Source organism: Podarcis melisellensis, assembly GCF_964234715.1.
Source record: "Podarcis melisellensis genome assembly, chromosome: 13".
NCBI classification, from domain to species: domain Eukaryota; kingdom Metazoa; phylum Chordata; class Lepidosauria; order Squamata; family Lacertidae; genus Podarcis; species Podarcis melisellensis.
In genome coordinates, this window is record NC_138545.1 from 29,015,209 (window position 1) to 29,039,005 (window position 23,797).

General features: G+C 46.0%; 1 protein-coding gene across 6 annotated transcripts in view; it reads left to right on the forward strand.

Annotated features, from left to right (window-relative positions):
• GRB7 (growth factor receptor bound protein 7) overlaps window positions 1–23,797 on the forward strand; it is a 78,068-nt gene that overhangs the window by 46,039 nt on the left and 8,232 nt on the right. For 4 of the 6 annotated variants that reach the window (XM_081886281.1, XM_081886279.1, XM_081886282.1 and 1 more), the window contains 8 exons: window positions 8,086–8,281; window positions 10,947–11,100; window positions 17,246–17,402; window positions 18,286–18,407; window positions 20,046–20,126; window positions 20,793–20,930; window positions 22,018–22,128; window positions 22,977–23,075. In XM_081886281.1, coding sequence (XP_081742407.1) covers window positions 8,094–8,281; window positions 10,947–11,100; window positions 17,246–17,402; window positions 18,286–18,407; window positions 20,046–20,126; window positions 20,793–20,930; window positions 22,018–22,128; window positions 22,977–23,075 — 1,050 coding nt within the window. In that variant the 5' untranslated portion in view covers window positions 8,086–8,093. Of the gene's footprint in view, window positions 1–3,383; window positions 3,407–5,079; window positions 5,181–8,085; window positions 8,282–10,946; window positions 11,101–17,245; window positions 17,403–18,285; window positions 18,408–20,045; window positions 20,127–20,792; window positions 20,931–22,017; window positions 22,129–22,976; window positions 23,076–23,797 lie in introns of those variants that run through there. The other 2 variants (XM_081886284.1, XM_081886283.1) reach the window with 2 other exon arrangements.

Sequence of the window (23,797 nt, forward strand, 5' to 3'; positions counted from 1 at the left end):
TTGTCTGTCATGAGTTCAGATCATCACTGCTCAACCTGCCATTTCCCCACTCATTTCTATAAACTGAGTACCAGCACAGTCAGAGATGAGTTTATATGCAGATTTGGTGTCCGTTCAGCATATAATGTGTGATTGAACAACTCAGTTCCATTAAAGGAATTTTGGACCAGCAGTCGCACACCCATCCATGCCCATCTCTTATCACTGCTGTAAGAATCTAAAGATTATTCATGAATCGGAGTCTTCATATCTGCCATGAAATATTTTTTTCAGAGGAGACCTTGCACACAACCAACTGAGAATCATCATGTGACAGGTGTCCATGTGTGAATTCTGCTCTCTTGCTTTGCTTCTATGTGACTGAGCAGCAGCTTTAAAAGCCATTTGAACAGCTGTTAATAGGCATTGGCACCCCATGAATTAATCTCCCAGCAGAATCTGGACATTTCCAAATGAAGTTTACCTGTTCCCTTCTCAATCATTTTCTCCATCAGTCTTAGCAACCTGGCATTGCTAATGGCTCCTGGGGCACGTTTGGGAGCAAGACCTAGCTGTGCCCATGTTTTTCTCCAAGTAGGGCGAATGGCAGCTTTGGGAAGGAAAGACAACTTTCAAGAAATGACCTGGGGAGGAAGAGTGGACACCCCCTTTTTCAGCACTGCTGCACTGAGCCAATTTGTTCCTCCTCCTCTTCCCCAAGCTTCTTTTAAATCTTTATTTAAAAAAATGTCTGGGATTTTGAGCACAGATCTGCCACATCATGTGTAGCTTGGCACTTTTTTACAAAAGAGCAGAGAAATTCGTGGAGGTTCATTAATCAACTGGAATTCACTGTGATTCACTCGATGCGAGGGGTGGGATAGGAAAGGCTATTGGCTCCCTCCCTATTTACATGAATGTCAACTGTTGGAAATGGGACCCAGGGGCCTATCCAGACCCTTCTTTTGTTTCTTCCGCTTGTTGAGAGAATTATTGATCATTTCCGTGGTTTTGCTAGATTGCGGTAGGTGCTTTCTAGTCTAGGCAAGTGAACTTGAGCAAGCTTCTCTTGCTGTGGTTGGTCAGAGGCATGTGGTTCAAGAACAGGCAGGTGCTGTTTGCCTCAGAGACATGGCACCTTCTCCACCCCTCCTGCAGCCTACACAAACCTCCAAGGGGGGAAAGGACCCAAGGAGTCTGGGGAGGCAAGAAGTGGAGGTGTACGAGAGGACTCGAACGTGCTTGAGCCAGTAGAAAGGGGTGGGGTGGCAGATCTGAGTCACCAGCCCACATTCTGACTCACCGCTTTGTTTTGATGGAGGGAAGCGTGCAGGAGGCAAAAGGGCCGGTTGGTGCCAGGTGATCGCCGGTAAACGAAACATGTATTTGGTTTTTAGACGCATGTTTCTTTCTTCAACATTCGCTGGTGTTGACAGAAGCAGAATTCCTCTTTATAAAAGGCACAGGTGTGTGATTTTTTTGATGAGCCGGATCAAACCGGGCGTTGTGAGTTGGTGATTCATCCCTGACTGGTCTAGTCCCGCTACAATGGAACACAAGGCGATCTTGGCGCCTATATGAAAAAATAATAATGGTGGCAGTGGTGATGATGATGATAATAACAACCACCACCTCCCGGAAGAAAACAAGTGCCGGGAATGAGATGGTGATGTTGCTTTCCTACAGACATCCTGACTGGAAGCAAGCTTGCCTGTAAAGCCGAAACAAATGTCCCCTGAGCAGCTATTTATTGCTTCAGCACTCTGACTTATGCACAGGCATATTTCCAGGTACAAGAGTATAATTTTGCATAGCAAGGTTTAGGCCTAGCGTGCCTTAGAAGCCTCCCACTCCCTTGTGTCCCATTGCCACCTCTCAAATCTGCCAAAGGTGCTCTTTTAAGGATACCATATATGTGCCGGCAGGGCATGAAGAGAACCAGTGGCTTCCCCACCGCCGCCACGATCTCCCTCTGCAGATTAATCAAAGTCCAAACTTGCTAACCTTTTTGAAAGCCTTGTAAAGCCAGCCTTACTTAGTTTGGCTTTTGAGGCTCAGGATTAAGTAAATCAGGAAAGAATCTGGTGCGGGGGGTGGGGAGAGTCATTGACTTGATTGTAAACTTATACTGTTTTTCAGGTTCTTTTAAAAAAAATAAAAATTCCAACCTGTCAGGATGTGGCATGCTATAACGATGACTATATAGTGTATTTACATTTTGGCAGGTGCTGAGAGGTCTTGAACCTCTGTCTCTCCTTCCTCAGCTGCAGACGTCAGTCTGGTGAGAATTACATTGCCCAGAATCTTCTTACTTCACAAACCCTGTGAATCATGAATCTTTTTGCACCTCCTACAGAGACTTTTGGGCATTATTAACAAATCTCCAGCTTTCTGCAATGTGCTCTGGTCTTAACTAAACCACAGCAAAGTATAAAAACCACTTTGAGGGTCCCCCCCCTTACAATTAATCGGCATATAAATTTTATGAAATAAATAAAACAAATATTGTGTGGTGATCTACCTAAAGTTTTGCATAATGTAATGAGAGACTGTGATGTCCTGCTTTTTAAACGTAATTTTTAATTAATTTTCAGATATAGCAGCATACAGAGTCAGAAAGATGATAATATACCGTAAACCCCACAAACAAGATGCAATGTCGATGTCCTATTTCTGAGAGGCTCGATGCCTGATTGTCCTATTTTCAGGATCATGTTTCTTTGATGTGATCCCATTATGCTTTTCCAGCAAGTTGTGTTTATAAAGTTCAGCAGCCACATATTAATACAGTGGTACCTCGGGTTAAGAACTTAATTTGTTCTGGAGGTCCGTTCTTAACCAGAAACTGTTCTTAACCTGAGGTACCACTTTAGCTAGTGGGGCCTCCCGCTGCTGCCACGCTGCTGCCACGTGATTTCTATTCTCATCCTGAGGTAAAGTTCTTAACCTGAGGTACTATTTATGGGTTAGTGGTACCCGAGGCACCACTGCATTTTCTCCACCCTGCAACAGGGTCTCCAAATAGGCCTAGTGTTCTCACCTGCTGCTGGACCTGTGACTATCTTCTTCCACTTCTGTTTGCAGACTGGAATGGGGGGGGGGTGGACCTCCCATGATTAAATGTTCTTCCATGCCCTCTTGCATGTAAGAAAACAGCACGTTGGGAAGAACGCCTGGCTAGAGTCCCTTTCCTACAACATGCACATTTTCTCAGTGAAGGGAGTTTTGTTGCGTGGTGGAGCATTCAGTCGTGCGAACTTCCCCCACCTACAGTCTGAAGTGGTACAGTCCAGTCAGGCTTATCACCTTGGGGTGAACTAAGAGGTGAGACAGAGGAGCCACACAGTCTTGTCAGGAAAACTATTTGTGAGGAGGAGGGTATTTTTGCCGAGCACCATCGTGACAGAAGAGAGGAGGCATTGCTTGGGTGTTGGCATCCACTGTATGGCGGCGCTTCTGTGTATGGGGATTCTTTGCTAGATTTCACCTCAACGGAGGGCAGATGTGTGTTTCAAGGAACCTCTCTTGGCTTCGTTTGGGAGAGGGCCAGAAATCTCTCTGGACTCTGGAAACTCTTACCATGGGTAAAGGTAAAGGTAAAGGGACCCCTGACCATTAGGTCCAGTCGTGGCCGACTGTGGGGTTGCGGCGCTCATCTCACTTTATTGGCCGAGGGAGCCGGCGTACAGCTTCCGGGTTATGTTGCCAGCATGACTAAGCCGCTTCTGGCGAACCAGAGCAGCGCACGGAAATGCCGTATACCTTCCCGCCGGAGCGGTACCTATTTATCTACTTGCACTTTGACGTGCTTTCGAACTGCTTGGTTGGCAGGAGCAGGGACCGTGCAATGGGAGCTCACCCCGTCGTGGGGATTCGAACCGCTGACCTTCTGATCAGCAAGTCCTAGGCTCAGTGGTATAACCCACAGCACCACCCACGTCCCGTTTTATCATGGATAGGGTTGCCGTATTCCAAATTTCCCTCGACATTTCAGCTATTTCCACCCAGACACAGTTTCTTCCATATTCCAGCTATGTCCAGGAAATTCCAGGTGTATGGCACACACCTGACGTCGTGTGTGGAGAAGTGTTGCTCCCCACAAAATGGCCTGGCATGGCATATGGGGAGGCCTGGTGGGCTGAGTTTTGCCTGAGGGTTGGAGGCGCCATCTTTGTAACGGGCAGAGGAGACTACAGAGTCTCCATCTTTCGCCAGGTTCCTTGTGTGTCTTTTAGGAGACAGGCTTGGAATAGACACTTTCCTGTTCACATACTGTAGGAATTGTGCCAATTTTTATCCCAATTGTGGTTGTTGTTGTTGTTTGAAAACCCTTTTTGGGCAGTTGAAGTAACACATATGGCTGCTTTAAAAAAAAATATTATCTAGTAGTTTTCATGGACTTAATTGTGATCCTCTTGGAATCTCATAATTCTGCAAGCATACTTTGCAAGCACTGGATTTGGGAGCAGGCGGAAAATTTAGTGCCTTCTTTTGGTTAATTGTGTTTCTCGTCCTTCCTGTAGAAATGATAAGCCCAAAATTGTAGGGGTAGCATGTGATGAAATCTCAAACCCAGAGGGTATTTCTGATCACCAGATAGTAAGGTTTCAATTCCCTGCATACCCCCCTTTTTATAACCCCCCCCATGAATATCAAAAATAATTTTAAATTAATCAAGTTTTGCTGTTTTGCTGACTGTTCATATTTTTTTATAGGTCATCTAATTTTAGCTGTTCTTTGTGAGACGCTAGCACTTCTTCCCATGCCACCTAAACTGCGTTGTGACCTTTGGGTTCATTGATGCTCTGACCTGGGAAGGAACCCTGAGTCAGTTCTGATAAGGAAGCGGCAAGTGAAGCGGCAGGTGGCTAAATGAGGGAAGGAGGGGTAGGAGGAACCCTGGCACTGGAATTTTTTCATTATTATTATTGCTGAGCATTTGAAAATCCATCTCTTGTCTGAATCACGTAAGAAACTGGCGACAAGGCGAAAATGTGGCCATGAACCTGGTGCCACAATTGCCACCTGCCCGTGTGAGTCTCTTGCAGGGCAGGAACCAACCTACAAAGAGTCTTGTGGCACATGAAAGTCTGGCAGATTTATTGCGACAAGATCTTTGGCAGTAGCTAGGCTGGTTGAGGTGCCGCAAAAATGATTCGCCTCACATGCAGTCTAATGCAGATTGGGCAAAAGATTCCAAGGTTAGCTGTACCTGCACTCAGCGATATTTCTAGGCTTTGCTGACCCTGTGTGACCATACCTCATTTGCATCAATTGATTGACATGCTTGTATGGTATCCATTTTCAGTGTGTTTTTATTTATTTATAATCCTAATTTGTTAGATAATTCCCAATTCCTGTGTACTGAATAGTGCTTCCTGTGCATAGCAGTGTTTAGAATGGTCTCTTGGATAAATTGATTTAAAATCATTTGATTGACTGAAGAGGTGCAGCAGCTATGCAAAACTGAAGTTGTTAGGTGCTATGCTAGGAATTAATTGGAAGGTGATCGTCGGCTTCATTGCTGAGCAGTGATTTGAACCTGGACCTCCCATCTCTGAGGAGAGCAGGCATAGTGTATGTGCTGGGGTCACTGGGAACTGGGAGTCCAACAACCTCTAGATGGTCACAGGTTACCCATCCCTGCTCTTAAACCTTCTGGTCCCTTTGTAGACCAGATGGTCTCCTGCTCAAAAGCAGTCATGCCAAAGTCAGGTGGAAAAGACAGGTCCCCCTGGCTTGAGGCACTTACCATCTGCCTGCAGTTGTGTGGAGTTGGGAGGGATCCTGAGGATCCTGAGGATCATCATTATAGAATTGTAGAGTTGGGAGGGATCCTGAGGATCATCTAGTCCAACCCTCTGCAGTGCAACTGCCCCACGCAGGGACCGAGCCTGCAACCTTGGCATTATCAACACCACGCTCTAACCCACTGAGCTATGCAGACTGTCTCCATTTACACCTTGAGAGCCTCTTGGTACAATAAGGCTAAACACTGGGCTTTGTTTTCCCTTCCAGACTATGAGTGGGCTCAGTGCCTGGAAAAGAGAAAGAAAACGTTCCATGCTAATGTCTGCTTCCAAGGCTATCTACCTTTTCACTTTAAAGACCCAGTAGCTGTTTGACATGGTCAACGAGGCAGGGCTGACCAGCCTGCTGAGGAGCTCTGAGGAAGCTGGCCCAAAGCTTCAGAGCTAAGGCAGCATGCGGTCTTTGTGTTGAGTCTTAACTTGGCTTGTGGTTAACCATCTAAATGAACCGGGGATTCAACAAGTGAAATTCGGGTCCTCATCTCCATTGGTGTTTGAGTCATCTGTGCAATCAACTCTCGGGTGCTCTTTATGTGCTCCACCACTTGATCAAGGGACTCCAGTATCCGGAAGATGAGCTTGCTCTGTGAAATTAGAAGGCAGAATGAGAGCTTTGCCTAAAGCAAGGCAGGCAACCAGACTACTGACTAATTGCAATCTTGGTCAAACGGTTGGGTGGTTAACCTAGTGCACTGCTCAATTTCCTGTGCTGCTGCAAAGCTGCCAGAGTAAGTCTAGGGCTGGTAAATTCCCCTAGCCAAAGTCTTTGCCTCTGAATTCTCCCCAAAACGTAGATCAATACCATCTTGGCAGGGCTGGGCTTTAATGTGTGGCGCTAAGCAGGCTAGGGGTACATCTTTAATTGTAGTATTTTCAAACAAGTTTCGTTGTGTCTAAAATCCCAAATTATGCAATTTAACAAGTGGAAGTTTGCATACTCTGACACTGGCAGAAATTTGGCCTGGTGGGTAAGTCTGCCCTATTGTATTTTTATTTTTATTTGTTTTACAAATACAAAATATATATGAACACAAACTGTAAAAACAAATCTGCATAAGGAGATTCTCGGAATCTCGAGACTTCCCCCCCTTCCCCTCCGTGGGGTCCCATTTTAAACATCTAAAACTGCATATTCACCCATACTCCAATTTTTATATCAAACCATATTATCCATAATAATTTTTATGCTACAAATCCTGCTCTTGTTTCCATCTACTTACAGTGGTCTCCTAAATAACTTATAAAATTTTCCCATTCTTTTGTAAAAAATTTATCCTCTTGGTTTTTGAGTTTTCCAGTCAGTTTTGCCATCTCAGCATAATCCATCAGCTTGGTTTGCTATTCTTCTCTGGTAGGGACTTTATCTTCTTTCCAGTTCTGAGCTAATAGCATCCAGGTGGCCGTTGTTCCATGCGAGAATAGTCTTTTCTGCCCCTTTGGTATATCGGTACCCGTAATTCCAAATAAAAATGTTTCTGGTTTCCCCTATTGTAAATTTTACCCAGGAGATGGGGAACAACAGGAACATGCTCAGGTTGGAACCCTTCGGAGCAGCAGCTGAGGTCTCCGTGCCTCTGAATGGCCCATCACTCACCAGATCTCTCTACTACTTGCTGCTCCTGTCACTCACTCACCATCGCATCTGTCGCCATTACCACTCACTCATATACTGACGTTGATGCTGAGGGGCCACTCCTGCTTGCTCACCTGCCCACTTCCTCTGTGCAGTGGCTCTGCTGAGTCCCCACCACTGCCCTGAAGGAGAGGGCAGGAGACTGAGCAAGGAGCAGCAAACAGTTTCTGTTGTTCCTCCTCGCCAGGCACACTCGCTTGCCCACCAGCTCCTAAAGTGAGTGGGCTGGTGGCAGCAGCAATGGGGAATTACTCCCGTCACAAGGAGGAGTAATGGTCATCCATCGCCAGGGACCACCATGTCTGAAGCCCCGCCCCAACACACATACACATATGAGGCACACTGCCTGAATTTCTAATTTTGTTCCTTTGAATAAATTTGGAGGCCTGGCAATGTGTCATTTAAAACAGTGCACTTTCACATCTCCTTTCAAGTACATATAACCATAAATACAAGAGGTCCAGAGTAACAGCTGTGGAAAAACTGGTTCAGACTTAAGCTCTGCAAATTGTTTTGGTTTAGCTCTGCCTAGGGATCTTGTCAAATTTGGATGTTTTGCTGGCTCTTGATTTCACCTAACGTGGAAAGACGGATAGGCAAAACATGAAATAAATCAATGGGATATTTAGCCAAGTCATGGGGGTCTCCTCTCTTTTGCTACAGATAATGACATGGACCTGGGAACTCTCCAAAACAACATCAACAACACTTTGGACAATGTTTACGAGGATGGCCTGGAATCGGACCACAGTAGGCCCCTTTCAAACAGCAATCCTCTCTGCAACGGTGAACAGGCCAGTCTTCTGACCGGAGGCGATGTTGTCAAGCGCTCTCAGCCTCTGCTCATCCAAGCCAATAGGTACGTGGAGATGGAGCCAGGAATTGTGGGAAACTCCAACCATCACCCCCAGTGATTATTTTGTGTTTAAAAATGAGAAGTAGTTCTGAGCTGATTTCTTTTTATCTCTTGACATGTGCAGAGTGCATGGCTCAATCTGAGCTGACGCTCAGCCCTGGAACAAGACCAATACAGGTGTGAGGGTCTCTGGGTATGAACTGAGTTGATTTCCCTCATTACTGAGGAGTCACAGTCCGCCTATCTGGGAGTAGGAGACACAAGTTTCCAGGAGTCCTTGAAACCTGGCCTTCCTCTTTTAAGAAACTGACTGTGCTCCGAGGCACAGTTCCCACCTCAGTCAGGAGCAGGGAAAGAAGTCGTGCAGATAACCAGCCTGCCGTTTTCTTTGCAAAGCAAGACTACAAAACAAGAAGATGGATTACTGATTTCATTCACGGTGAAATTCATTAGTTGTGTGTGATCACAGTGGAAGCAGGGATCACTGCTTCCAGACAAAGTGTGAGCTTCCTCCTGTGATATGATAGGAAAGAGGGGCTTGAATAGGCTTGCAGTGGACAAGCAGCTTAATAGGATGAATCTAGGTCAGACATTCTGTCCCAGAAATTTGAAGCCCTGAGCAAAACCCAGAGTTGGTTTAGTGGCTTCTCCTCGGGGGAAGCATTGAGAAATTCTGAGAGAAGCCAAGAGGGTTTCGATAAGAATTATGCGTGTGTGTGTATTTGGAGGGTGAGCAGGATTGAAAGTAGGAAGATTCTCTTATCCCCAGTCTGAAGGTACCCAGCATCATTTCATCTCTGAAGCTGAAGGCTGGGCTTAACTAGTTCCTGGAAGCAAGACCACTTGGGATCACACAAAAGCCACTCTGAGCAGCTTCTCTAAGATGGCTCTTCGGTCACTGTCAGAACTGGATGCTGAGATGGGCATTACTCTGATTCAGCAGCCTCTCCTTCTGTGCCTCCCAAGCCTTGTCTCACAGAGGATACCTCCACAGCACTGTTGACATGCAATCTTTCATGCTCCATCACGGCTGTGCACACATAGAAAGTCTGGCGTGCTGTGCCAGACAGATTTCGGACTAACTGCCTGTATGTGGTATGCACTGGCAGGAAAAGGCAACGTGCATTCGAGTTAATCATTAGCTTCCTTCCCTGCTCGCGGGGCCAGTGCCATGGTGAGATGGAGCACAGCAAGATTGCTGAGTTGAGTGACTTTTCTGAGGCTGGCTCGGGCCCTTTGCCCAGCAAATGCAGCGCTTAGTGCCAGAGGCTGGTGAGGGTGGGGACTGAATCTGACACACTGAATTGAAATATCCACCTGTATCTTTGGCTGCGGGTTGGGAACACGTTAAAAAGGTGCAAAAAAATGGGGAAGTGAGTGCACAGTTCAGCTTCATGAGAACGTTTGCTTTCTTGTTTTAAAAGCAGGTTTCTAAGTATATGTTGAGTGCCTTATGAAATCTCAGAAAGGTGGCTGAATAAGATCTCAAGTGGTTGTGGGCGAGGGGAGACATAGCTCATTATCCGATGGGCTAGTGCAGCCCATTATCAGCAGAACCAGAATACAATTTGTGCAAAATAAAGAGCTGTCAGGGGTTCAGGAGCAGAGGCACAGGGGAAAGAGGAAGCGGAGAGCGAAGGGGAACAATCCGAGGGCAGCGTAGGTGAGGATGACAGTGGGGCAAGAGATTCCATGAGTCTGTCCAGTGATTCGGAAGATTCCCAGAAGGGGGCACCGATAGCCAGAGCAAGGGGGGTCCCGGGAGGGAGGCACCAGAAGCAAGGAACCAGCGGTGACTCCCAAAGCAGCAGCTGGAGATCGGGACCAGGTTCCCCACCAGAGCGTAGCGGGGGGGAAGAGTCCCAGGTGTCAGGACCGGTTTCCACGCCAGGGGAAAGAGAAGATGAGTCAGGGCTGACCACGCCCCTGTCGCTGAGTGAGGGAATAGAGGGGAAGTCAGAGCCAGTTAGCCCCCCCCGAAGGAGGAAGCAGTGAAAGGAGCAGTGTAACGGTCAGGAGGAAGGTTACCGGCTGGGCGCGCGCGCCAAGTTCAAATGCACAGGCGCGCGGGACAGCCGGGAGCGCAAACTGGGAGCCAGGTCCTAAAGCACGCCGGAGGCAGGGGGAAGAATCCGGGGACTCGTCAGCATCAGCATCAGAGGAGTCCAGAAAGGGCAACACCCCAGCGGGCAGAAGGACCCAGAGGAGAAAGGAGCAAAGGAGGAGGTGGAGCAAGGCTAGGGTCTTGAACTGGTGTCTGGGGGGAGGAGATTCAAACGGAGCTTCAGCGGTCTAGGGTTGAGACGTAGAGCTGCGCGCCGCGGCTTTGGAATCGAAACTGAACCTTAATAAAGACTTTTGTATATAACGAGAACTGGCATTGGTCCTCTGTGAGCTGGGACCTTGGGCAGCTCTGACAAGAGCAGTCATGCAAATTCGGTGGGTTTGTTTAGTTTATTCAGAATTTGGATTGCCTAGATGCTGAATTTGAATATCTGTAGATCTAGCCCTGGCCCTAGATCTCTAAAGTACATAAGGGTTTCAGACTTTCTCATGAACAAATAGGCTTTTACTCACTAACCCAGAAATCTCACTCTTTCCCCTTTATGAGGATACGGCACTTCAGGCCTGCATGATAATCCTTCTGATGTGCTTCTTTTTCCTTTAGAAAGCTGAAAGAGGAGGAGGAGGAGCAGCAGCAGCGTGCCTTATCTTTGCCCTCCATCCCAAACCCTTTCCCAGAACTCTGCAGCCCCTCCAACTCACCCATCCTCACCAACTCCTCCTTGGGACCAGGCTCACCACGAGAAGGAGGCTCTCATGTAAGTGTGCCTATTTACGTTTCGGGATGGAGGGCGATCAGAACAGGGCTTAATTTTGACACAGGGTTTGCTAAGGCATGGTACTAGAAGCTTTCTCTTTTGGTGGTGGTGGCTGTGGGGCGCTTGCACAGCCAGCCAGCTACACGTGAAATCAATGAGAGGGCCCCTGAGAATGTGCAGAGGATGTTTTCCTTTCCACAGTGAGACGGGAAACATCTTAGATGAAGGGCAGGGGCTTGCGGTTTTACAGAGGCTGTGCAAGGTTTGCCCAGAGATACGTTGTGCCCCCATCTCCTCCCCACCATGGTGTTCCTTTCAGTACACAGACTTGAGCACAAAAAGAGTACAAAAGCCAACCTAAATATGAAGAGAATTAATGGTGGCTGAAAGAGTTGAAGAACCCGTTGCCATTGTCTCCCGCTCCAATCCATTAGGTAGGGCTCAGCCAGGCAAGGTTAACTACTTGCACCCCATCCCACAAAATCGCTAACTTCCGTTTTCAAAAAGACGTTTTGTAGAAAAACAAACTGCACATTACTCAAAACTGGCAAAGTTGTTTCAGATTGCAAGAATAAGCAATGCGACAATCTTTGATTATCTTTCTCAAATGCAAAAGCAAATGTTTCTACACACAAATCATTTTGAACAATCTGTATAAAGCTGTGCCCTTAAAGGTCAGCACTGTGCTGCTCCAAGGTCTGTGCCCTTGGCAGCTGCCTAAGTTGGCCTAATGATAACTCTGACCCTGGACTGTGCTGGAAAACATTCAATAGGGTATAAGAGTTGTGGTTGTCGCTCCCCCACTCCGCCCCATTTCCTCAATTGCACCCCCTTCCCTTCATTTCCATTTATTGCGAGTCTAGCCTGTGTGTTTGTTGGTCCTGGGCTGCCCAGATAACAGGGCCTCCCTCTCAGCCTTGTTGATGTGGTGCAAAGGAAAGGAAAGCAATACATTTGGCACCAGCTTGGCTGTAGGAGTTGCCGAGAGGAGCCATACAAGACACCACCCAGCCACCTTAGGGACTCCAGATTTGTGTAGCCTTTTCTTCTCCCGAATATATCCCACAAGGCTGTGGGTACTGATTTTTTCCTCTCCGGAGAAAAGGAGTCGCAATGGAGGAAACACAACCTTTCCTTCCCATTCTTAAGACAATCAGATTCTGTGGTAGGGGCAGCCAAATTCTTGCTTTGGGTAGCAATCCTGTGCAAGCTGGCCTTGCATTAGGCTTTTCAGCCTCTTCTAAGAGCTGAGAATCAAACACTTGTCTGGTGTGATCTGCTGCTTCCCCCCAAACTACGGACAAGAAGAGCCAGAGAGTAAGAGTTAGAAATGAGGACTTGTTAGCTAACTGGGCACGATGGGGCAAGGCTGGTTCCCATGGGGACTGTTGCCAAGGTTTCAGGTTTTGTTTGGCTAGCCTCTGGGCCTCCGCTGGGAGCCTGTAATTATGGGACAGGAGGTCTCCAGCTGCCTGGGAAGTTTTTCAATCCACCTGATGCTTCTTGCAGTTTCTATCAAAGGCCAACACAGGTGCTTTTCACCTTCACCCAACAGTGAGGAAAACATGGATGTTCATTTTTTTGCACAGTATACAAAGGAGCTGATAGGAGACTAGAGAGCAAGACAAATGGGCAAACTGCTTCTGTGTTATCTCACGGCTTACCTGTGCTTGATGCATTTTCTTTAAAAAGAATCGATTTATGCGATTTAATATCCTGCCCTCCAGCTCAAACTTGGGCTCTTACGACGGCTCACAATAAAGAACAACAAAAGAATAATAATAAAACCATGAAATTGCAGTAGAGCAAGAGAAGGCTTAAAATAACAGCAGCAATAGAAGATAATAGAAGATAGAATAGAAGATAATAGCTGTATATCTATACCCACTTTCTTCAGAGCAAAATCCATTGTACCAGGGTGAGAGAGCCAGGATGGTGTAGCAATTAGTGCATTGGGCTAGGACCTGCGAGTCTAGGGTTCAAATCCACACTCAGCCAGGAAGCTCATTGGGTAACTTTGGGCCCTTCACGTTCTCTCAATCTAACCTATTTTACACAGTTGTTGTGAGGATAAAATTGGGCAGGACCAAATTAATAACTTTTAAAAAGTTATTAACTTCCTGTTGGATGAATTGCGAAAGGCACAAAGGACCGTCGCAACCTTGCCATAAGAGAGTGATTACCAGCCTTTTCTCTGAAGAGCTCTCGTCCACCCTTCTATTTGGAGGCTCTCAGAATCTTTGCCAGTTTCCAGATTTACCAGCAGCCCAGCCTGAGATTACCGTTAAAGTGGAAATTGACAACAAACACTCCCTTGCCTTTCATCTGAAGACGGGGTGCCTAACGTTCATGGTGGGGCCTCCTAATCCTTCCCCTGGGATTCTAGCCAGGGTGCTGGTCAGGGAGCGGGAGAGCATAGGTGTTTAAAGACCAATTACTTTCCCACAGTCTTCCCCAAGCAGGTCAGTGTTCCCTCTCCATCATCTCAAAAGTGGTGCGTGTCAAGATATGAAGAGCTGCCATAAGATTTAACACGGTGTAATTTTTTTTATAAAAAGAGGTTCCCAAATGCATAGTGAACAAGCAACTTTCCAAAATACATAGTCAATTTCAAACCTAGTCACTCTTGTCTCATCTCAGCCTGTGGAAATTCCTCCAGAACATTGAAGCAGCATAGCTTGGGCCAGCATAGATGGTAAATTAATCCAAAACCCAGCTTAGCGCCTTCTTTCCCATGTTCCTCCTGTGCATGATTGATGGCTTTCAGTTGCAAGTTTCCATTCCAATGTAGCAGCCAGGTCAGTCTGGCCTTGGGTTATCTCCTTTTTCTGGAAAGAAAGCAACTGACCCTCGGGGACGTGCTGCCCTAACAGATGATAGGTCCTATTAGAAGTGTCTGGGTTGCGGAGTCCTTCCTTAAATGGAGCCCTTGGCCCACGCACTCACATTGTTAGCATGCCGGCATAGCGACTTCAACCCGGCCACAAATCCCTCTTGCGCTAGCCACTGCGTCATGAGCAAGGTCCTGCTGCGTGGGTGATGCTTACACATGTTGGCTGAACCTTTAAGTCAGGCACTCACAGATGTTATTTGTCTATTGGGGAGGTGAGGGCATGAAGGTAGCACATACACTTTCCTCAAGTAGGCACTCCCAGTCCCCAAAATATCAGGATGGCTGCAGCTATTGTCACAGCAATGCATCAGCCCCGATAGGTGGGAAGAGGACCTGTATTGATTGGAAAAAAAAATAAAGTCCTTTTCATGGCCCGGGGAGGCTGCTTGAAACAAGGGAGAAAAGAGCCAATTGGTGACTTGTAAACCCTTCCGCTCTGGCTTAGGTCAGGGGCAGGGGACCTTTTTCAGCTCAAGGGCTTAGGGAATGTGGCCTTGCGAGAGCCCCAGGAGTGAAATAAAGAGGCTTAGGGGGCTGCTTTTGGTCCCTAAGTCCATATCCCTCAATTGTCCCGCCACAACATCCTGGAATTGCATAAGCCATTCCTGCCTCTGGTTGGATCCCATAATGTCCCATTTTGGCAGGCCTGAGTGTTAGCAATTCACTCCTCTTGTTGCTGCTATGTGGCTGGATAGTCACATGTCACTGTTTACTTTCATGAGCTGGGAAAGTCTGAAGACGAAAGTTACGTCTTATCTCTTCCGTTATGTTGTGCTGTTGCACTGTTTCTTTCTCTCTCTGTCTGCTGCTGAAGAAGAGAGCAGACGCCATTATGATTTGTCCTGTAAATATTGCTTAATAAATCCTGAGGATGCTCACATTCACGCTTCCAGTTGTCACTGCTAACTCTGCTGATTAATAGCGTGCACAGGTCATCCGAATGAAGATTGATGTCCATTCTGGGGGAGCGCAACACCGAAGGACGCCCGGAGAGGATTGTCTCATACCAGGGCAGTGGGGCCCCCCAGGGCGTATTCGGACACTGAGGTTCTGCACTCCTGAATTAGATGGAGGCAAAAAGAGGACCCAGTTTCTATACCTCTGAACACAATCTAGACCTAAATGAATATTCATGTAGCCCCGGGCCTTTCATTAGGAGCCAGCAAAAGCACCAGATTTCATTTAAAAACAAAGTTGGCTATTCCATTATTTGCCACCTTCCCCATGAAACGAGCTTAGGAAAAGGAAGAGGCGAATTCTGCAACAACTAGAAGAGAAGGTTTTGGGCATCTTAAAAGCTTAACAGGTTGATTGTGGTGGAGTGGAGTCAGCGTCCTCAGGTGCATGTAGGGTTGCCCTGCGTCGGCAGGTGTGCCTGTGTCTATACACACACAGGTATAGAGGAAAGACATCGTAAACAGTGAGTCAAATGTGAAACGGCCAAGAAATGCAATAAGTACAGTTTGTGCCCACTCTAAAACAAACAACAAACCCTGCTGTGATTCAGAGAGATGTCTAGCCGTGTAACTCCTCTGCCCCAGAAGGTCTGGGGAATCACTTGTTGCCTAATAATAGAAGAGGAGGCTTATTTTGAATAGCACGTATTTATGAAGCAATAGTAATGGAGAAAATGTATTTAAGATGTGCAGAGTGCATTTCCCCCTCACCATTAGATAACCATGCCTGGAATAGAGAGTTGGGCTGTATTTCAGTAGACAGGATGTGGCACAGCTCCAATAACTCTCATTTAATAAATGTAGCACAGAGCCCTGTGATCTTGTCACACGCCACCCCAATCTCTGAGTGGGGGTTTCAGGCACTTCCCCGGGGTTCGTGCTTCCTTCAGAATGAGGCACAGCAGAGACTGTGGTGTCTTTAGGATATATGGTTTATTTACACACTCATATATACAACCTGAGCCTACCATGGAGGGGTTCATGGCATTAACACCCCAAAAGAGTATTGTTTCTCCCATAGCTGCAGGCTTGGATTCAGACTGAAATCGAGCCTTGTTCTTTCTGTCTTGCTTTCCAGTTTGCTGCTTTGCTTCTATCTCTCAACACTGCAACTCTCTGCTCTCAATTCTAGCTTTTCCCTTCTAACTACCTGGAGTTGAAGGAGGCGGCCCCTGCCCGTTTGCCATCTCCCACTGAGCCCCTTCCTATGTTCTCCTTAATGGCCGTCACCCAGGCTATATCACCTGACTAGGAGGCTGACTTGGCTATTCCAAGAATGGGAAGCCTTGGTTTACTTTTAACACACGCTGGATCCAAACTCACAACAATATGATTGACTCAGTTGTCTTACTTGAGCAATTGGTTTGCTCCCTCTTGTGGAATAGTTGGGTTAAGGAGAAATAATCTCCAGCTGACTAAGAAAGTAAGATCATTGCAGTCAAAGGAGGTCAGTATCCTGTTTCCAACAGTAGTGAAAAGCAGATGCTTTGGGAGTCCCTGGTTCCCCACTCCTGCTCTACAGCATGCAAGAATTCTGTGGCAAATATTTGTCAGCAAAAAATTCTTTTAATAGCTCTCCCCAATTCACTCCTCCCCCCCCCCCCACAAACCTCACAATGTCTGTGACAGCAGTGTCTCATACTGAATGTAACTGACTTATAGAAAGGACTCTAGGAGCTGAGAACAGAGATATTGCATGTACCCTTGCCGTCTGTGAAAATCCATCCACCAAGGGTGTGCTTAACAACTATTAAAATAATTTATCTTTTAATAGTTGTTAAGCAACTTCCTGGATCAGACCAAGAGTCCATCTAGGCCAGTGTCCTGCTTCCAACAGCAGCCAGCCAGAGGTGCCCAGGACATGAAAGCAAGGCAGTCTCCCTTTGCTATTTGTCTATCAGGGATAATGGCCCCTGCTAGACCTCTCCTGAGCCATCTAAGCCACTGGCCATCCCCAGGGGATATGCTCATAGGTCTGAACCATCCTTCAGCATTTGTGCTTCTCTGCCTCTCCTCTTAACCTCTGCTCGCTTTCTCCCAGTGTGGTGTAGTGGTTAAGAGCGGTAGTCTTGTAATCTGGTGAACCGGGTTCGCGTCTCCGCTCCTCCGCATGCAGCTGCTGGGTGACCTTGGGCTAGTCACACTTCTCTGAAGTCTCTCAGCCCCACTCACCTCACAGTGTGTTTGTTGTGGGGGAGGAAGGGAAAGGAGAATGTTAGCCGCTTTGAGGCTCCTTAGGGTAGTGATAAAGTGGGATATAAAATCCAAACTCTTCTTCTTCTTCCCCGCCCCACAGGTCGTGAAGGTCTACAGTGAAGATGGCACTTGCCGCTCGCTGGAGGTCACAGCAGGGGCCACGGCTCGTCACGTCTGTGAGATGCTCGTCCAGAAGACTCACGCTTTGCATGATGAGTGCTGGTCCCTAGTGGAGGTCTATCAGCACTTGGCTCTAGGTGAGGATTGAGAGGGCCAGGCTGTCTATGTTTGTGTGCATAAACATGTGCTCTCTCTCACACATTTATTATTAGAGGGCATTATGACAGAGTTAGGATCAGGGACGTGGAAGAATCAGCGGCAATGGGAAGAGAAATTGCCCATGTTTGTTTATTCATCCCATGCCCAGAACAGAAATGAATCCAAGGAATGCTATCAGTATTAGCGGTTGTTGTTTTCAGTCCAGAAACAATGCATAATGGTATGTGATTGATGGTATTCCCCTTTCTGGCTTGCATTGTGTTTCCTTTACAATAGCATAATAATAACATAAATAATTGAGAAACATTTCACTACAGTGGTCAGTGAGAAAAGGCAATGAAGTCTTTTTTTAACAGCCTAGGTCCAGTATACCTGAAGGAGCATCTCCACCCCCATCTCTGTAGTAGGGCCTTCTCTGTAGTGGCACCCGCTCTGTGGAACGCCCTCCCACCAGATGTCAAAGAGAAAAACAACTACCAGACTTTTAGAAGACATCTGAAGGCAGCCCTGTTTAGGGAAGCTTTTAATGTTTAATAGACTATTTTATTTTAATATTCTGTTGGAAGCTGCCCAGAGTGGCTGGGGAAAACCAGCCAGATGGGTGGGGTATAAATAATAAATTATTATCAGAAGATGAACTGCAGCAGAACAGAAACAAACTGCTTCTGATGAATACGGGGTGGAATGGACACACTTTCTTTTTCTGTGTGCAAGGAATGTTATATTAACTAGCATTCTTCATACTTTACTAGAGCTGTTCTCCATATTGGTTGAGCATGGAATAGAAATGAGCTGCTAAAGAGGTTCTTAAACTCAAATTGCATTTTTTGTTTTAATCTCTCTCTGCTCTTATTTTGCCAGAGCGAAGCCTGGAAGATCATGAGTCGGTGGTGGAGGTTCAGTCCACGTGGCCTGTTGGGGGTGACAGCAGGTTTGTCTTCCGGAAGAACTACGCCAAGTATGAGCTGTTCAAGAGCTCGCCAGTAAGTGGAATGGACCATAAAGCCAGGAGGGGAGGCCATTCTTTCCTTCCAGCATTAAATGGAAGCTTCCTGATCCTCTGCTTTAAAAAAAAAAGCCACCACCCTAATTCCACATCTGCTAGCTTGTATGAAATGAAATTGTAGCACCTGCCAGTTGTGATTAGTAAACATTTTGTGTTTCACTTTAGAACCCTAAACTCAGTTTCTGCAAAACCTTTAGGTTTTACTACATTATTATTATTTATTGAATTTATATACCACCCTATACCCGGAGGTCTCAGGGCGGTTCACAAAATAAAATCGAGATCTAAAAACCACAAAATACATCATAAAAGTAAAAACAACAACCCAATAGCCCCCCCTCCCCAAAAAACACAAAAACACATTTCTGCATGACTTGAATTTATATCTCTGGCTGTAAGGTACAACAGAAACCTTTTAAATTTTAGTTTTCAAATATGAAACACATCTTATTATACCAACTGATAATGTAAAAAGTACACGACATTTTATAGTTTGGGGTGTTCTGCTTCACAACTACAAAAATAATGTTTCTATATATGCTGGAAGCCGCCCGGAGTGGCTGGGGCAACCCAGTCAAATGGGTGGGGTACTAGCATCATCATCATCATCACGGTCCCTGGTCAGACATTAAAAGTCCTCTGCAAGTGCCATCATTCCTGACCTCTGGCAATGCTGGCTGGGACTGATCAGAGCTGGGAAGAAGCACCAGGCTGCTTTCGACCTCTGGGTGCTGAGTTCGAAAGTCTGAAGGGGGCCTCTGCATGTGTTCAGCTGAACTTGCGCAAAAGTCACCCCCATAATCCCGATAAAGCAGGGTTTCTGATTCTAGGAGGGTTTCTAAGTACGTTTGGCCGAACAAACTCAGAAACTCTATTCAGACCTTCCTATATTGCTGAAGAAGCACAAGGACGTGTGCCTCAACCTCCCCACCTTATTATTATTTTTTGTAACAAAGTTTTTCGTTTTCATCTTTTCAACATGGTTGCATCAAGATATATCTTTGTTTACATTAGCACACGACATCAACAATCACATAAAAATAAAACAACCATGAACACTCAGATAAATGTTTCTGAATATATTAACTACGTTGTGTCAAAGTGTGTATCCCAAAATGAAATGCAGCCATGAAATGATGTATAGTGGTGTGTACTGCTTAGATTGGTGACCATAAGTGTTTGTATCAATAACCATTAGAAATTATGTGACTTTATAGGGAAGGAGGAAGGAGAGGACAGCAACTTTCTACTTTCTACTTCCCCTCCCTTTAGGATCTTAGGCTAGGGAGCACGTTATTTTGATATTGAATCTTTATCTGTGTAATATTGGGTGTTATAGGGTTATCAGCATTATAGAATGGGCACAAGAACATTTTAAAGAGAGGGAGAGAAACAACTAGAAGCAAAAATGGAGCACATCTTGGCAGTTTCTCTCTCTGCAATTATGAGGATAATAAACTTTTCCTTATTTTTACCTTAAAAAAACAACAACAAAACATTGAGAGCATTTCCCCTCTTTTAGCACTAGAAACACCAATATATGACAGCCAACTATCTGAATTGTCTCTGTGTAGTTTTGGAAGGCTCACCCCTTTTCTTTTCTTCTCGATTGCAGCAGTCACTGTTCCCCGAAGCCATGGTTTCCAGCTGCCTGGATGCAGCCAACAAGGGCATGTCCCATTCAGAACTTATACAGGTACAAAGCCCACCTGCTTCCTTTCCTCTGCCCATTCAGACCTGCTCCCATTCCCAGGTCTGCATTTATTTCCAGAAGGATAAAGCACTATTCTTGGGTGGCCATGCTCTTATGCCTTGCGCAATTCCACTGGGAAACACTAGGCCAGGGGTCAGCAAACTTTTTCAGCAGGGGGCCAGTGCACTGTCCCTTTGACCTTGTGGGGGGCCGGACTATATTTTGGAGGGGGAAATGAACGAATTCCTATGCCCCACAGATAACCCAGAGATGCATTTTAAATAAAAACACACATTCTGCTCATGTAAAAACACCACACAGGCCTCACAAATAACCCAGAGATGCATTTTAAATAAAAGGACACATTCTACTCATGTAAAAACACGCTGATTCCTGGACAGTACGCGAGCCGGATTGAGAAGGCGATTGGGCCGGATCTGGCCCCCGGGCCTTAGTTTGCCTACCCATGCACCAGGCAGCCAGAAGATGTTGCTGGGGTCTTCTGTATCCCCAGGGCTGCACTCCTGCACTCCTGAGTGTCTCCCACACAGCTGCGCCCTAAACTGAAGGGCTAGTTATTGCTGCCAACATAGACTGCCAGCAGCATTGGCGATACCACTTGTCTACCTTTGCCATCCTTTTTTTTTTAAAACTGACTGCCTCTTTCAGAATGTGCTGAATTCAGGAAGCTGCCCCGAAATCCAAGGTTTCATGCACCTGAAAGAAGTTGGACGCAAAGTATGGAAAAGGTTTTACTTCTCCCTACGGCGCTCTGGGCTCTATTACTCAACCAAAGGCACATCAAAGGTAAGTGGTGTGCATTGTGTGGGTGGAAGGGTTGGCGTCTTAGTTCAGTCACCCAGTCCTGTTTGCAGCCTGTCAGGGTGATATTGCTGTGCTCTATCGGAAAGAACAGCAGCCGTCAAGGAGGCAGGAACGCTTGAACCACCGGGCGATTTAATTGAATAATGCAGATTTCAGCAGGTACCTTATTGCAGTCGAAACGGCTACGTGAAGCCTGATGCCAAGACCAGTGGCTTAGGATGTGTCTTGCCAAAAGCTGAAAGTGCCATACAAACTGCAAACTACCAGAAGCAAAATCCATGCCCTTCCATTTTTCTTGGTATCTGCAATTAAATGAATCTAAGTTATGCACCACAGAAAGAGAAATTATTGAACCTGAATAGGATACTCAGTAATGATTTCCCCAGCTCTTCGCCCTCCTTAGATCAATAATCCTTGCAACACCTAGAGATAGTGGTTTGTCTATGGTCACCTATTGAATTTAAGGCTGCGATGAGTTCTGAATTACTGACTTCTTTCTTATTCACAACAAATTTATATTAGTTAGTGCTGGGGTGAAGTATTTGGCCAAGTGATTTTTGCAAATGTCAAAGGGCGTGGGGGGACGATATCCACGCATACGCGGGTTGCAATTCGGCACTTCTGCGCAAAGCGCAATTTAGTACTTCTGTGCATGTGTGAGTGCCAAAACCTGGAAGTAACCCAGGTAATTCGGGTAATTCTGGGTTCGGCGCAGTGCGCAACCGGAAAATGTGCAGCTTGAAGTGTCTGTAACCTGAGGTATGACTGTATCTGGTTTTTTTTAAAATAAATTTTATTGGTTTCCATTCAATTATACATTTCATCTCGAATACAACAAATCATGACTGTTTTGGACTTCCTTCAGCGTCTCTGACAATCATCCATATTTGTACCTTTAATACACATTCCTTCTTTTGTATTGCCATTGTTCCTCCTTGTTCCCTTATTTTTAATAAACAATACTTATTTGTTTTTTACAGTGCCTCTTGAAATACCACTATCATTGTATTTACACCACATATGTTTTTCAGATAATGACTGTATCTGTTTTTTATTTCCCTCATGCCAGGACCCCCGACATCTACAGTATTGTGTCGACATAAACGAATCCAATATCTACTACATCACCCAAGGCAAAAAGCAGTACAGCACCCCCACAGAATATGGCTTTTGCATCAAGGTAAGAAGGGTGAGAAACCCTCATTTAATAGGCACAAAGAGAAGTGCCTGGTGGTAATACAATAATATAGTGCGCTTAAAATACATCCCTGGTTAGAGCAAGCAATGAGATGTCTTGGACAGAATCCAGAACCAAACCTTACCACAGCCTTTCAAGATTATTAAGATACACACACACATACTGATTTTTAATCAATACAGTCAAATTGTGCCTACCCCGCACCCAAAAGTTTTAATCTTGACTACACACCAGTGTTTCACACAAGTGTGATAACTGAGGCACATTTATTTAGAAAATAACAATATTGGAGACACATGTCACTCTTACACCTGACAAAGCTTACTTTCAGCGTGTGTACATATATCTCTATCTCTCTATCTATACCCGCCATCCCAGGATCCCTCCCTCCTGTTTTTGCATGATTCACTTTTCTGGGCATGCCTTGAAATTAGAAAGAGCACTAACTCATGCAGACAGATGGCAGGTACTGTCCCCCGAGAGCGGGTTATCTTGCTGTGCCCCTGTGTTGGGATTGATTGCTTTTCCAGCCAATCCCAGAGCAGAGAAGGGGCTGACAGAGCCCCAATGGAGGCTGATTAGTATAAAGGAAAGCCGGAACAGTAAATCAGAATAGCGAACTATGCAGAAATGCAGACTCGGTGGATACATACTTTTGGAGAATTTAATTATTTAAAATCTCAATTTGGTTGATCCAGATGGGGAGTGGGTTCTGTGGGTCAGGGCTCATCCCTAGAGCAAATGAGTTCTGACAACTTTCAAAAAATGGTTGGGCGGGGCAGTCTTTGACTGTCATTTCATGTGCACGATTATTGCTCTTACCTCTGCAGCCATGCAAGGCGCGAAGTGGCGCCAAAGGCCTGAAGCTCTTCTGCAGTGAAGACGAGCAAAGTCGCACGTGCTGGATGGCTGCCTTCCGCCTCTTTAAGGTACAGGGAACTCTTCTAAAATATGACGTCCATAGAAGATTCCTCCACAATGCAAAGAGCCACTTTAAAGGAATGGTTTTCATCAGGATTGCAGAATAAGAAGGAACAGTTATGCTCCTTGCTCCTTGTCTGTTACAAATACAGGGGCGCGGGTGGCGCTGTGGTCTAAACCACTGAGCCTCTTGGGCTTGCCAATCAGAAGGTTGACGGTTCGAATCCCCACAACGGGGTGAGCTCCTATTGCTCTGTCCCAGCTCCTGCCAACCTAGCAGTTCGAAAGCATACCAGTGCAAGTAGATAAATAGGTACCGCTGTGATGGGAAGGTAAATGGCGTTTCTGTGCACTCTGGTTTCCATCACAGTGACCCATTGCACCAGAAGCGGTTTAGTCATGCTGGCCACATGACCCGGAAAGCTGTCTGTGGACAAACACTGGCTCCCTTGCCCTGAAAGTGAGATGAGCACCGCAACCCCATAGTCACCTTTGACTGGATTTAACCGTCCAGGGGCCCTTTACTTTTTTTTACCTTGCTACAAATACTAATTAGCCTTCCCAACACAAAGTTACTATTTGCACTTAAAATCCCCCCCCCCAAAACTGTACATGTTAAATACAAAGACCCATTTAATGTCACATCAAGTTTCACTCTTGATTGGGATTTGAACTTTGGACATACCAACGTTCAGACCCACTTCACTACATCTGTAGTCTTCAAACTGCA